The 15,340-nt window shown below is 38.8% G+C and overlaps 1 protein-coding gene across 6 annotated transcripts in view; it reads right to left on the reverse strand.

Moving 5' to 3' along the window:
• Nucleotides 1-15,340, reverse strand: part of LOC128884623 (uncharacterized) — a 46,533-nt gene that overhangs the window by 11,000 nt on the left and 20,193 nt on the right. For 2 of the 6 annotated variants that reach the window (XM_054138114.1, XM_054138115.1), the window contains exons 2-5: nucleotides 11,727-11,839; nucleotides 11,423-11,641; nucleotides 7,292-7,710; nucleotides 5,084-5,789 (exon numbers count right to left, since the gene is read on the reverse strand). In XM_054138114.1, the coding sequence (XP_053994089.1) occupies nucleotides 5,084-5,789; nucleotides 7,292-7,710; nucleotides 11,423-11,641; nucleotides 11,727-11,839 (1,457 nt within the window). Of the gene's footprint in view, nucleotides 1-5,083; nucleotides 5,790-7,291; nucleotides 7,711-11,422; nucleotides 11,642-11,726; nucleotides 11,870-15,340 lie in introns of all 6 variants that reach the window. The other 4 variants (XM_054138120.1, XM_054138117.1, XM_054138118.1 and 1 more) reach the window with 3 other exon arrangements.

Raw genomic sequence — 15,340 nt, forward strand, 5'->3', positions numbered from 1 at the left:
GCCGGTGCACTCCCCAGTGCTTCTTAGGGCTAATGGCTCAGCGGCCGTGTCCACAGTCACACCGGCTTAGGCGAGGAGCCTTGTGCCGGCGGGAACGCATTTCCTCGGTCAAGATTCTATCCCCCGCGTTTCGGGCCATCCTCGTTTTCTTTTGACGGGTCTATCCTTACGAGGATACGCGCTACTCCGCTGGGTGTGGTCCATCATTGGGCGGGGCCATGCTGCCTATTCCTCGGTAATGGCGAAGCGGAGTTGAACGTCGGGCAGTCGACATCCCTCAGGACCTGCAGTACCAGCCTGCATGTTCGCCCCTTTACACAATGCATCAAGGTTGAGAGTCCTATCCACCCCCTGTCATTCTAAGCCTGACGTCGTTATTCGATCCTCGTTCTCAGTCAGAGTATCCGTATCTCTGCCTGGATTGGTTCCCTTTTGGTGTTACCACCCCCCTCCCTCCTTCCCTTTTAGTCCCTAGCACTCCCCCCGTCTCTCTTGCCCCTACCCACCTCCTTTGGAGGTTCTATATAGCTAAGTAATCGCGGGTTTACAAAATTCCATCCCCCCCCCTTTTGTGTAACTATCCCTCTCGGGCCCTGATCCGAATGAAGACTCGCCACCATTCATCCGTGCCAGGGTTACCGGCTTATACATGCTTCTATCTATCTTGTTTTTGTCGTTTCTATTCCTATTTCTAAAACTTTCCTTTTGTTTAAGAGCGTCAGGGAGGAGTGTTCGGGTGAGGGGTCCCCACAGCGTGTCTGATGATCAGACGCGACTTCCGTGGATGGACCCCAGCCATCAGGCTTGCCAACCCGTCCTCGCTGCCACTCTTTCCTACTCGACGAGCCTACTCTACTGGTATTAGGCTGGATTATTCTTGTATTCCCCCTGACTCTCAACCCCGAAGACATGGCGAATTCCTTGCGTAGCACGCGATCACCACCCGCTCCAAGGGGACCAAGTTGGATTCCCCCCTTTTCCCACTGGAAGGTTGTTTCTACAGTTTGGAAGGGTCACCACCCCTTCCACAGGGTCCTTGGATCCATCTGTGTGGTTCCATGACCCCTTTTCCTACGATGGTGTAATTTGGTAGGACGGTTACCACCCGTCCTGGATCCGAACTCCTCCCATCTTATGGGGAGGTGCGCGGACCCCTTTCTAAAATATGGTTATTGTACTCTGTAACGGTGGAAGCGCTGAGACGCAGTCAGCGCATCCCTCTGCCTTGCGTACTTTCTATTATATACTTTCCTCTTCGTTCGCTGTGTTGAGGAGTCTGATCGGGACGCGAGCGGGGGGACTCAGACGTCGTCAGCCGTAGGTGTGGTGGCCTACGGTGAGTAAAGTGCTGGATATTCCCGCTCTTGGCTCTTGGTGTGGTACCTTGGCCTGTCCCGTGCTCTACTCTTTCACTTGCTATTTACTTCTGTTCTACACCCTGCGGAGTAGGGGATCTGTGCAGTGTCGTTTATGTGCGAGTTTCCTGTGAGACGCCCCTCGATCCGTCTGGTGCCTGCCTTGCTGTTTCCTTGTTCTATGACAAGGGACACCACCCCTTCCGTGGAGTCGGTGGATCCATCTGTGTGGTTCCGTGACCCCTTCTCCTACGACGGTGTAATTATTCTTAACTGTGGCCACACCAGCATTACTGCCAGCGTGCCATAACTGTTACTGTGGCCACGCCGATATTTCTATCGACGTGCCATAATCCTTACTGCGGCCACCCCGATGTTTCCATCGACGTGTCGTGCACTTTACTGTGGCCACGCCGATATTTCTATCGATGTGCCATGATCCTTTCTGTGGCTACTCCGATATCTCTATCGCTGTGCCATATCGCTTGCTTGGCTTTTCCTTGTTTGGTGTGGTGGCGGAGACTGATGGGGACACAGCCTAGGGGGCCCATGCGATTTCTGCTTTCTGGCAATGTTGCCTGTCCGCGATCACATTTTGGGCTCTCCCCTCTGTCAGCTTGCCTGTCAGTGCGTGTCCCTTGCCCCTCTCGTTGTCTTACTGTACTATTCTTAACTATTCTGTTCTGTTCTAGTGTGTAATAATGGGGTGGTCCCAGTGGACCGCTGGTTGGCTTTGGTGTCAAACAGCGGTCACCTATGGGTCCACTCCATTATTACCTCCCTTGCTTTTTCTGGTACTTCTTCCCTGTTTGGTGTTGGATGGTGAGAAAGGGGAGAAGGGAGCCCAACCTCGCTCCTCTCTGTGATCCTCTTCCTCGGCGGGACTCCGTTGGTTTCCCGTTTTGGGTGTTTGCCGGGGAGTCCCGTTTTCCGGTAGTTGTTTGGATCTCCATGGTTCCCCTTTCATTCTCTTTCATTACCATCGTCTAATTTCCATGGATTTACGCCTGTAAGGAATGCTGCTATCTTTTTTTGCTCTAATAGTCTCACTTCATCGGGGTTGATGATGAATTGTTCTAGGTGTCTGCTTCTTTTCATCATTAATCTTGGGCATTCGCATAGGATGTGTGTTGTCGTTTCGGAGTTTCTCAATCTCTATCGTGTATGCTGTTTCTGGTAATGAGATAATCGGCTCTGGGCCTATTGGGGGTTCGTCGGAACCCCTGTTGGCTAGTCTATCGGCTCTTTCATTGCCTATTATCCCATTATGTCCCGGTACCCATTGAATTTTTACTCTACATAAAGGACTAAGTTTGACCTTTCTTTTTCTATATTATTGTAATACAATAAATTATCTATTACAAATAGTGGATCTCTGTTCATTTTCTCATTTTCTCATTATTTAAATTTGTTACAAGACTTTCTGCCATACGTTCTGTGAACGTATAAACTGCATTCTAATACAATGAATTGTGCGTTATAAATAGTTGATTTCTTTTTTTCATTTCTCGCTTCATCTTTAACATTTAAATTTCTTGCAGTGAGACATCCTGCCATGCGTTCTCTCTCCCTTTCTTTTTACAGTTCATACGTACACAGAACGTGTGACAGAAAGTCTTGTTGCAAGCAATTTAAATGTTTATCATGAAGTGAAAATAAAAAAAAAGTGGTCCATTATTTATAACACACAATTTATTGTATTAGAACACTTATTCTTATTTGCACAAAATGAACATTTACTGAAATTTGTATTATGAACTGCACACTCAAACACCAAATTTATATATATATCTTTCTACAACGACAAGGTAGATATTTTATCACTTATAACCATATACTTCCCAATACAATATCACTACACGTAGCCTTTAAAATAATTATTCAATTTGCGGCGTCCAAATGTCACCAATACAAACTGACAGGTTATACAGGTTAGAAATGACAACTGTCACAAATACAAAATGACAGATTATCTTCGACCATGTATACATGGACTGCTCAAGCCTACTCTTTATACACTGAGCAGAGCATAACCAACATCTTCATACCAAAAGTGAGACTTGACGCTAATGCGCATGCGTCGAATTCGAGAACTATAGCAAAAATTCCATCTCGATGACAGGCTGACTGCAGCTTTGACCAATGGTCGAAGAGTAGTTCCTTTGAGTATATAGACATATACTCAATATACATTTGTATATACATTTCTATATTTCTACATATATACATTTCTATATACTCAAAGAGTAGTTCGCCAAACCGTCCAAAATTTCAATTCGCGCCTTTCCCCACTGCTATCGCCCATTGACTATAGCGCTTGCGCATAACTGCTTACTCGTAACTTTGGCATGGGAGATGTTGGTTACGGACTACACTATAGCTTGAGCAGTCCATGTATGTATGGTCGAAGCAGATTATATAGGTTAGAAATGAACGAGCGACGTGAGCGACAGCCATATTACAATTTCGGCTGACGAACCCTGCCGACTGATTCCGAAAGTCGACGAATCAACGAACGGCCTTAGCTCCTATTGGCTAAGTGTTGACGAAAAATCGACTGGAAAAGTATAAGACGGTAATATTTTTGGATGTATCGTGACATGATATTACGATATCGCTGTTGTACGTGTATTGATTTGATTGATTTTGATTTTATTCGAAAGCTTATATGCGATTTACATAAGAAAAATGCGTTTAAATTTAGAAAATATTGCAGGCGTGATCAGATATTACTGAAAGAACTTTTAAGTTAGGTTAGAATGGACCATCTCTCCTGTAAAAGATAGCGGTAGCGCCACGTTATACAGGGTGGTTGTATAATTTTTCATGAACTTGGCGTCGAGACGCTACCGCGTCTTTAGATATATTATATACATGCATATTTTTTCCTATATATCCATAAAATTCGTATTGGAAATGACGTCACATCTGGTATTTCATTTTTCAATCAATATTTTATAAGATACACATGAAAGTGTATATAATTCAATAGTCTCCTTAAATACACAAGTTTCTCTACAATAAATGGACAGTAAGATCAAACTTTTTTTATTATTACTGTTTTTTGTTGTAAAACTGTTACCACATCACATTCCTGACATTTTTCTGATTAAAATTTTTGTTAACTTTGTTATTTAACGAGATGTGATGGTCAAGTTTCGTTTTTCAAATGGAACTATATATATATTTTTTATACCATGCGATAGTACTATTCAAGACGAATTCATTAAGCTTTAATGTATTTAGCCGATTTTTATTAGTTTTCAAGCTATAACGCTTCAAAGTTTGCTAATTTTAAAGGAAAAAACTCGGTTCAGCCCCGAGCGGTCCCATTGATGCAGTAAGCACCATGTGGTTCTTGAAATCGATACGGAGTGTCTCGTTTGGGATTCTAGGCCCAAGGAAGGAAAATGGGAAGAATCCCAATATTCTGAGCCTAGAATTCCAAGCGGTCACTGTCTACAGTATTCGCAGTAAAATTCACGTATACATAAACGGCGGCTTTCAATGCAACCTCCTAATATTAAAATATACGTTAAAAACCTATAACCTCCAAAGCTACTTTAGAAATTATGGTAGTTACACTAGCTGCCCTTAAACAGATACTTTCAGGCTAAATTCATGTAATCAATTTATAGCCATCAAAATACTAACCCACAACCTTTTACCAGTACCATACCAATTGAACCTCATTTCCCCTAACGATTCACATTTCTGATCACACAAACCTGCAAAATCTCAACCAAGTCGTCCTCGAAGAGTGGCGTCCTCGTGGGCAACGCGAGACACAGTATGCCCCTGGCTTCGTGATTCTGCACGAATATGGCTCTTTGTTTGGTAAACTTGCCAGTAGCGAGCACGTCGTCCGGTATGCTGACACCTGAATGTCGAAAGTATTGCTTCAGAGCGTCCACCGTCGCTGTCAGCAAGATCTCCGCCTGGGTTGCTCCCGTCATGTTGGAGATTTTTCGAAGAACCTCAAGCTCCACCTCCTCCGACCACGCGACCACCTTTCGTCCACAAGGTGACGTGGTCTGCAGACGATTGGATTGAGGGTGTTTCAAGAACAACTCTTCCAGGATTATTTTAGGCGCCTTGATCCCTGTCCAGGTGATGGAAACCACTTCTAGGCCAGCCTGCAGCACCAGAGGAAGGTAATACCACAGCATGGACGTCAGAGTGTCGGGATAATAGTGTTTGTGACGGGACCTCAGGGCACGCACTTCCCTCAGCATCAACACTGGAGTTTTCAACGTCAACGTTACTGCCAGGTACCATAACCAGAGAATGATGCCGTGGACAGCGTCTATGGGGTTTAGGGACATCAGTAGGGCACGGAGGAAGACCAAGAATCCAAAGTTTCGCTTGGAGGCTTCTCGTTGGAGGATCGAGAAGATGTCGGTGAACCTGGATCGCTCACCTTTTCGATACTGTCTAAAATAAATGGAAATATCAATCGTATCATGTAAAATTCCGTAAAGAGGAAGCTATGGAATGTTGATATAGAATTTTAACTTTTTTATATGTACCAGGGTAGATTTAAAGAGGGTGACTTTCGAATTTGAATGCTTCCAGGGTCTTAAATGCTTCGAAATGACTAACATCAAATTCCTTAGAAATTTTAGCTCTATATCTCCATTCTTAGTACCTCCGCACAGAGGTCGAGTTCTTGCACTTAAAGAAAACTTTTTGCATTCTGATTTTTATATTTTGAGAATGAAAAAACAGAAATATTATAAGATCGTATATTCTTATAGCAAAGTGAATGCTCTTCAATAAGACTCGTGTAAAAATCTCGTAAGTCTAACCGGTATAAAGTTATAAGCTGGTAAAATTGAAATTATAAGAATATAAAAAAACATATTAAAAATTCAGAAAAACAGACAAATTCTCATAACGTGATATTAATAGTTTCTCATTGGTGTTTGTGACATCAGCTGCAACCAACCGCGTCTTACTGATGATTCCTAAAAAGTGCACGTAAACCTGCATATCTCATTAGGGGAATTAAATGATCTCGATTTTTCGCGAGTCATGGTCTCTATCTAATTTAACTCATAATTTCATTTGGATGTCACCAAGAACGTCGTTTCCTGCGATAAATATTGTCTATTGAGTAAGATTATTGAAGAAATTTATGTTGATGATGAAACGTAATATGTCTAGTACTTGCAATCTTTACATATAAATATATACAATATTTATATTTTATAGTATGATACATTTCGTATTAAAAGTATAGATCATGTTTTAGAGGATGAGACAAAAAACTTTTCATCGAAATGTGAGAGTATTTTTTCCAAATTCGAGTTACCTATTTATGTACTACATTCCTATTGTATGTACACATGAAATGTATATTAATTGAAATATAAGTGGTTTTTTCTATTGTCCAAAAGAACGTACTTATTTCTTCGTATTATTGACATGAAACAAAAGAATTAGAAGCAAACTATTACTTTTCTAATGAAATAATAAATATTTCCCTCAGGGGCTGTAGCTGTGCTTACAATTAGTCGCAGCTGGAGTATGGTTACCGAGGTACTTGAGCTCCTTGTAAACTCACTAGACCTTACTGAACTACTAGATAAATTGCAGTAAATGTGTAAGAAATAGTAAATATTTACTTACATATTTACTTATGTAAATATTTACTGCAATTTCTATTTAATAAACTCTTTTTCTTTTTCACATGTTGTATTCTTATCAGTCTATTTTTACATATTTAATTAGTAATATATTTACACAAGTGAACATATTTTGTAAAAAATAATAACAAAACCATACCAAGTCACAATGTTTTATAAATGGCAAACCAAATATTACAGAAAAAAGTGAAATAGACATGCATGGCCTGAATACTCTTAAAAAATAAATCAACAAATTAAGCATCTCTCTTAAAAATCGACTGAATATACAAGAACTTAATTCCGTACCTCGTCAGTTCCTTCAGCAAGAACACCAAAACAATCATGCCAATTTTCACACACTGAAATATCCCAATTTGCTTCTTCAAAATCTCCGGTCGCTCGTTTGGATCGTTGTTGTAGAGGAACTCGTTCCAATAATTGCTGAAGCTCTCCGTGAGCTTCTGATAGAGCTTGGGAAGAGCGCATGGCTCCGCATAGAGATTCGTGAATGGTGATTCCGGCTCTTGACACGTCCATCCCTCTGTGGCTTGCTTTAACGGAAGGAAGTCTGCCACCGCTAAATGCTCCTGTCGGAGGAGCAGATGATGGACTCTAACTAGGCATACTTGGCACTCCTCTCCGCGAAGGAAACAATTTATCACGTGCACCTGCCACGGTGGTTGTCCCCGTGGGAAGAATTTCGAGGTGAGGTCGCTGACGTAGTCCTGAAACCCAGGAATCTATCGCTAACAGCCACGTTACAAGCTCAGGATTGAATTGAAAATTGAAAATGTCGAGTTGCGGGAAAGAAGAAGAAGAAACTTTTACGAAAGATATGGGTTATGAACAAAGTTAGCGAAAGAAGGAACGAAGGATTGGAAATAATTGAGGATGTGTCTCATAAAGAGAAGGAAATACGAGGCCAGGAAAGATATAATAAAATACAAAACTCGAAGTTTTGTAGAAATTACGAGAGGATGTGGACATTGGAGCTACTAAAATACTTGAGGAAAGAAGTAAAAATTAAGCAAGCATGGATGATTGTTAGATTTAGATACGGAAATCAGGAAACGGCGAATACGTAAATGTATGTAAAGTTTAAAAAAAATCGGTCAATTAGTTCTTGAGCTATCATTCTTCCAGAAACCTTATTGGTTAGTAATGATTTTGAACATTTTTAGAAAAAGCATCTACCGCTGTCCGCGCGGTGTAATATTACAGCAAAGTCATTTTTTCGGTCATTGCTTCAACAGATATTGTTAATAATTAATGTAACTATTATCAGAAATTAATTTGTAGTTATTCCAGCTAACAGATATATCTGTTATATATTGTTATATATAACGATATATAATCAAATAACAATTTCTCACGATTACTGTGTTTGATGAATACTTATTTTGAACCGTGATTTTTATTGATATTTAATCGAAGACTGAATGTTACTATGTGTATTGTAAATATTCAATTAATTCGGAGATGAACATATTTAATGCATTTTAAAGTTTCAGATTATTATACCAATGTTTTTCGACAAAGTAATATTTCCGAACACGAAAAGTTGAGAATAAGATATTTTTCTATATTTTAATATCCATTGATTGGAACAATTAAAACTTAATATCTCCGACATAAGTAAACATTTGCGATACATACAGTATCATTCAGTGTTCGATTAAATATTAATAACAATTACGGTTCAGAATAAGTATTCATTCGAGACATTAATCCTGAGAAATTTGTCAAGATTTTAAAATCTATTAATCAGACCAACTAAATATCAATTTTTGACAATAGTTAAATTAATTATTAACGAGACTTATTATTTAAACAACTATGGGGAATATGATTTTGCTGTGATATTAATGTTTCACGAATTATTTTCTCGATGGATTCAACGAGCCTTCGAATTGAACGTCACGCGGTTGTTGTTCGCCCTTCCCCTTCTCTACTTCGAGACGCATAAGCGAGCCGCGCCCCTCGACCGACACAGATATACGAGGGATGAAAGATCATTCGTCGTTGATCCTTCGATCGATATGAATCTCGCGATCGCGCTTCCGCGTCGCGCGTCCGCGTCGCGCGTCCGCGTCTCACGTCCCTCCTATTTGTAGTTTCCCTTAATTTCGTAGTTTGGTATTGGTTAGTTTTAAGGCGTGCGTGTACGAGTGTCTTTGCTCTGCCAAATAATTATTAATCATTTCTTCAATTCTTGTGTTTGTTCGTAAGTCCATATTGGACTCACAATTTCGTGCTTCACTTCGGTTACTATTGTTTGATGCTATAAGCAGAGGGACCAACCACGTGACTGGCCGAGCTCGGTTGCCGTCCTCTAGTGGGTCTGATTTGAGAGAGGGTCAATCGACGCCTCCGAGGAATCTTCTACTCTCTGTACGCGTCAGGCGAAGTCCAGGCTCCCGGCGCAGCGCAGTTCAAAAGACCCGTAAGACGGTGCAAGTCGTATCCTGTACTTCGCCTGACGATGTCCAGGGAGTAGAACTCCGTCTCGGACTCTATAGTCCAGGTGCCAGCTGCCATTTTAAGTGAATTATCGTAAGAAATCTGAGATTTTCGGCTAGTGTTCAATTTGATCTGCTAATAAACGAAGTGAACGTCAGCTTCCATGATAGCGGTGGGTGTTGCCACGGCAGCCACCGACATACGTATAATTACAATTCAAAAAAAGGTGATATTAAGAAAGCTGAAACTTTATTCGTACGTTTATTATGATCTAAATAAACGGAAAATAGTCGTCAGCTGACTTGATGGTGGGGGTATGTACGTCAGCTTCCCGCTCAAACATGCGAAAAATATGCGCTGAGTAAACTTATATTAAAAAAGCTGAAATTTGGTGAAGTGATAGTCGACTTTAACAGTTTCACGAAAATAATTGTCCGCTGAGCTTTTCGCGGTGGAAAAGTGCTCAGCTGATGCAATAATGGATGTCATACGTCCGCATGCATTGCGATGCGCCGCATCTTTCAGTCGTCAGCTGAGCACTTTTCCACCGCGAAAAGCTCAGCGGACAATTATTTTCGTGAAACTGTTATAGTCGACTATCACTTCACCAAATTTTAACTTTCTTAATATAAGTTTACTCAGCGCATATCTTTGGCATGTTTGAGCGGGAAGCTGACGTACAACCCCCCACCATGGAGTCAGCTGACGACTATTTTCCGTTTATTTACATCATAATAAACATACAAACAAAGTTACAGTTCTTAATATCAGTTTTTTTTTAATTATAATTATACGTGTGTGAGTGGCTGCTGCGGCAACACCCACCGCAAATGCGCAAGCTGACGATCACTTCATTTAATAGCAATACTAAATGAACCACACATCAAAATCTTAGCATTCTTAATATTGGTCATAAAAAATGGCATCTGGCTCCCAGACTACTACGACTGTAAGTCGTATATACCTGGTGCCGCCAGGGTCAGGCGCCCCGACGCGGTGCTAGATACCTACGTCGGCGTCATACACTGTAAGGTCGGGACCGGGCCTTCGGCAGCAGGTATGCAGGGAGTAAAGTACTGGCGGAGACGTTGATCGTCTTTCTCTCGAATTAGGCCCACCAGAGGAAACTGGACTGACTCTGTAAGTCCAGTTACGTGGTCGCGTCGTGTCGCGATTTCCATTTAGCTTCCAAATAATTATTTGGCAGAGTTAAACATAGACTTTGGAAATCAAAGGGAGTTTGTTTTCTTTGATTTCCATGGTTTCGTACTTAGTATTAAGCTCGTGGACTCTACCATATATAGAGTATGCATCGATGTATACTCTATGTAGAGGGAGATCGAAGGAACTTTGATTCCTTCTATGTATCTCCGAGTCTCCAGTCGCAGCAACCTCCACGTGGTGAGACTTGGTAATCGGTATTATTCGTGACAAACAACCCTTCGTCGCGAATAATATCGAGCTAATGGCTGCGAACTTGTAAAGTGGAAAGTTTGTGAAAAAGTGAGTGGCAAGTCAGTGAAAAATTTATAATTTATAATTTTTTTGTTTCATCCATAAATATTTATGTATTGTACAAAAATATGTTAGTAAGGGTTTTTTTGTATATGCAATATTTTTATATAAATTAATATATTAATATATTAATTATTCATTTAAAATTTAGATATAATAGGAGAGGACGATGTACATACATATAAAATTTGGGCAATAACAAAATAGGAAGATGAATACAGTAATAGTCATTAATCGATTAGCACAGGAATAATTTGTGTACATAATCTATTTACGTACTGAGTGTCCTACTTAAGGTGGCCGCCCTAAATACTTCACCCCAAATATTTATATTACTAGTTCAAATATGTATAATATGTTGACTATGCATGTTAGAGAATGATTTTAGAAAAGTAAATCCTTACAAAGTCATATAAAGTATGATGAAAGGTCATCTGATGGAATTATAAATCATTAACTGACCTGAATGTTAAACTCCGTGATAGGTCGACCTCTAAAAGAGCACGGTGAATTCAACAAATGATTGTCCACCGAGAAATAATCGAGATCCCTCCAAACGTATAGACCCCATCTCGTGGACAAGCCTGCCCGCAGGAATCTCCTGGACGAAGTCAAGTGCACTAAATGGCCTCGTATACCTTCCGCGATCGAACGGCCTTGAATCAGCAAAGTATAAATGCCCTAAATTTGTGACAAGTTTACGAGTTACAAAGGATCACGACAACTAAAGTCCGTTAATACGAGTCATTGATCGTTTTGCACCTACGTGATTCCGAAATTGGTCCAAGATCGTTCGTATAGTGTTCTCCTCCACGACGACAACGTTCGGGTATTTCCATTTAACGAAACGTATCCAACCCTTCCTCGACCACGTTAACACTTGAATGGATTAAAATCAACGAGCAATACCTTTTAGAAACGTGTTAATTAAACTTTATGCGGATTTTATGCATTTGTAGTAGATTTATTTTGAATAAGTGTACGTACACGTGGTTAGCATATATTTTTTATACATATATGCATACGTCATAAATGCATACAATCCACACAGTCTAGCGATACAAACAACGAGGAATACCATTGGGAAAATTATATTTGTGTTAATTGAATCAATTGACACAATTCTATTGCCTAATAGAATATTACCATTTTATCTTACAATGCTTAATTTTGGAGCACGACAAAACTAAGTAATCATTATTCAGTAATGACATGAGTGCATGACTACTAGTCATTAATCACAAAGAATTCTAACCATAACTAATATTCTTTAATTATTAATTGTTATTGTACGAATTATTGCAGTCATATTTATTAGTCATTTTTTCGATTACAACTTTCCCAACTCAGCAAAGCAGTTACATACGAGAGGTAGGCAGTGATTACTTTGCGATTACTTTTGTTTGCAATCACTGTCAGATTAATCGGTAATCATAAACTACATTCGTATCCTGCAATCATACATCTGTAATTTGTCATTTTTCGGAGTTAATCGTGTACAATTATTCATTTATCGTAATAATTACTCGATAATTATAATCACAGAATACGTTTCCTCGAACCTTATCAATGGCTAAATTGAACTTTTCAAACATTTCTAACGTCAACTAAGAAACATACAACATTAGACATAAAAGAAAAAACAGTTTATAAAATACGACACTATCAGTGTGGAATTCCATTTGTCCTGAACTTACGAAAAAACTAATTCAGAGAATGGAACATGGAAAATTGGAATATTCCGTATAGAAATTTAAATTATCTCATTATTCTTTGACCTTCACAAAGTACGTAGATTTTTACTTTCCCATTTTTGATACTAAACAATAAAAAAATAACATGGAAATGGTTTCGATGTGAATCGCTGTACTCTAGAGATCATAATCGACCCCAGAAAAATATTTATAAATATATCGTAATAGATTCATAAAGAAATTCTAGTCGGTTTGTATGGAAACTTTCTTGACCCAGAGTGTATTGCGCGCTTGCACGCGAAACATTTATCGTTTAATTTGGAATCTCAACGGAGACAGAAAGTCTTCCTCAATTATCTCATTATTTATGTTTACAATAATTCCGGAGTATTTCGTTGAAACGGTATCTGCCCCAGACGCAGACATGTATAAACCGTTCCGGTGTCGTACATGTAATTTCCTATCAATCATCGCGACGTTTGCGTGTATCCAAAGTTTAACGTTTCGCGATAATTCAGCCGAATACTCCAGTAGAAAAGTTTGGCACGCGAAGAGTAACTTTCGGTTAATAACGTGTCAACGATTCGTTACCGATTAATGCAAATCAATAAATAACAAAGGCGAAGCTTCCTATTTTTCTTTTAAAGGGAGAAACCACTTTGCTCCCGTGTAAATCAAATTCTTGAAAATCATAACCATTATGTATTCAAGAATTTTTTCTTTGAAAACAATTGAGTTGGTAGATGATCTGTTTGCTGAGGTTTATTATACTATAGTTAATAATAAAAAAATGATTGTTATTTGAATTGTTTAATAAAATAACGATGCCATGTTACGACGAGATTGACTTTATAATCGATGCAGCGGGGTTCTCAGTTATAGTAAGACCTAGAGTAAGAAACTGTATTTTCATTTTCTTGCATGATATATGTATACTGTGGGATTACATAGAAATTTTACGAAAAGTTGAGAACATTTTTTATTAGAGACATTTTTTTCTCTAAATTTTGTGCTGAAAAAGAGATTTTATTTCAAACATTACCAATTCTTGCGAAACTTGATTTTTTAAAAATGCGTATGTATTTCCACAGTCTATACATAATATGTAGAAAATGAAAATACTTGGTTTTTCATTGTCTCACCATACCTGAGAGACCCACTACGCTGCCGAGTAGAATAATTCGAAACAGATTTGTCGTGTAATGGTTCTTGCATTGCCATTTTATTTTAAAAATCTAAATAAAAATTATTTTTGTATTAAACTCCTATTATGCTGATTATTAATATATAAACAATATTATTATGCATTTGTTTGAGTTCCCATGGTTCATTTTGTTCTGAATTTCTTTTTCTTGGAATGAGTTCTAAAAGAAAGTTTTTGCGTCATTTCTGGAAAGAAAACTGTGATTCTATAAATAAAACTGTAATTTGTTCGGTGAATTTATTGTTCATAACCCAGACTTTGCTCTGTCCATAACCTTCTTCTAGCAATGATTCAGTTCTCTTTTGATAGAATGTTTTTTCGTCCTGAAAATGAAGACTTGCAGAGAAATGGAATTCCTTTCAGAATTATGACAGAAAGTCGTGAATCATACAGTGGCACCAGAAATTTCAAATAGAAGGAGTCATATTTTTATATCTATAAGGTTCTTTAAAATTCGTTTATATTTGGCAAATGCCAAGAAGTATCTTTGTTATTTCTTTTATACGGGGGAGAGGCAACTACCTCCATGAGTATCACTCCCTGATTGTACTGTGAAATTATGTTTTGGCGTGGTTATCGCTTAACCTCTTCAGGCCCATAGTAGCGCACGTGGACGTTCAAATTAATTTTTAATACGAAGTAATTAATTTCTTAAAATAATAAACGTCGCATACCTCTATATCGACTTCTCTCTAAATGTTTTCGATGACATCTGTCAAAACCCAGATAGCACAGGGACGTCTTATGTACGTCCATAAGACGTCCGGTACTGGACGTTTGGGACGTCCTATGGACGTCCAGATAACGTCCAAACGTCGCCTGAACGTCCTGTGAACGTCCTGTGAACGTCTTGTGAACGTCCCTGGAAGGTCCCAGTTACATCGCAGGACGTTCCTGGGACGTCTGGCGTGGACATTCTACGTACGTCCCTGGGACGTCCGATGTGGACATTCCCAGAACGTTCTCTGTAAAATTGAGATTTAAAAAAAAATTAAATTTTAATTTTATATATTTTCTTTTATTTGTTGGTAGAGATTTTAGTTAACTATATTTATTTCTTGTAAACTGGATTCCATGAAAACGACGAACAAAAATCTTTCAATTTTTATTTACCTCCGGCGGGATTCGAACTGATGATTTTCGAACTACAACCGCAACCTGCTTCCTCACTTACCCATAAACGACTTTCCTAAACCGACTTATATTTTAGGCTTATATAGTGACTCGTATTAATATTCGGATACTTTTTAAAATACAATTCCTTCTTTTGAAATTGGTCTAAATGACTTAAACTTTTTTTTGAAAAGTTAGAAGAATTAATTTACTAGGTAATTCTGATTAGTTCCAAATATTACATACATATCACATCTCATATGTACAAAAAATATTGTATTCCTAATATTGAATAAACATTTTGTTTTACATGTGCACACATATATTCTGTTGCGAATATTAGATAAATATGTGTTTTATCTACGGAAA

The sequence above is a fragment of the Hylaeus volcanicus genome, chromosome 1 (genome assembly GCF_026283585.1).
Source record: "Hylaeus volcanicus isolate JK05 chromosome 1, UHH_iyHylVolc1.0_haploid, whole genome shotgun sequence".
Classification (NCBI taxonomy): Eukaryota; Metazoa; Arthropoda; class Insecta; order Hymenoptera; family Colletidae; genus Hylaeus; species Hylaeus volcanicus.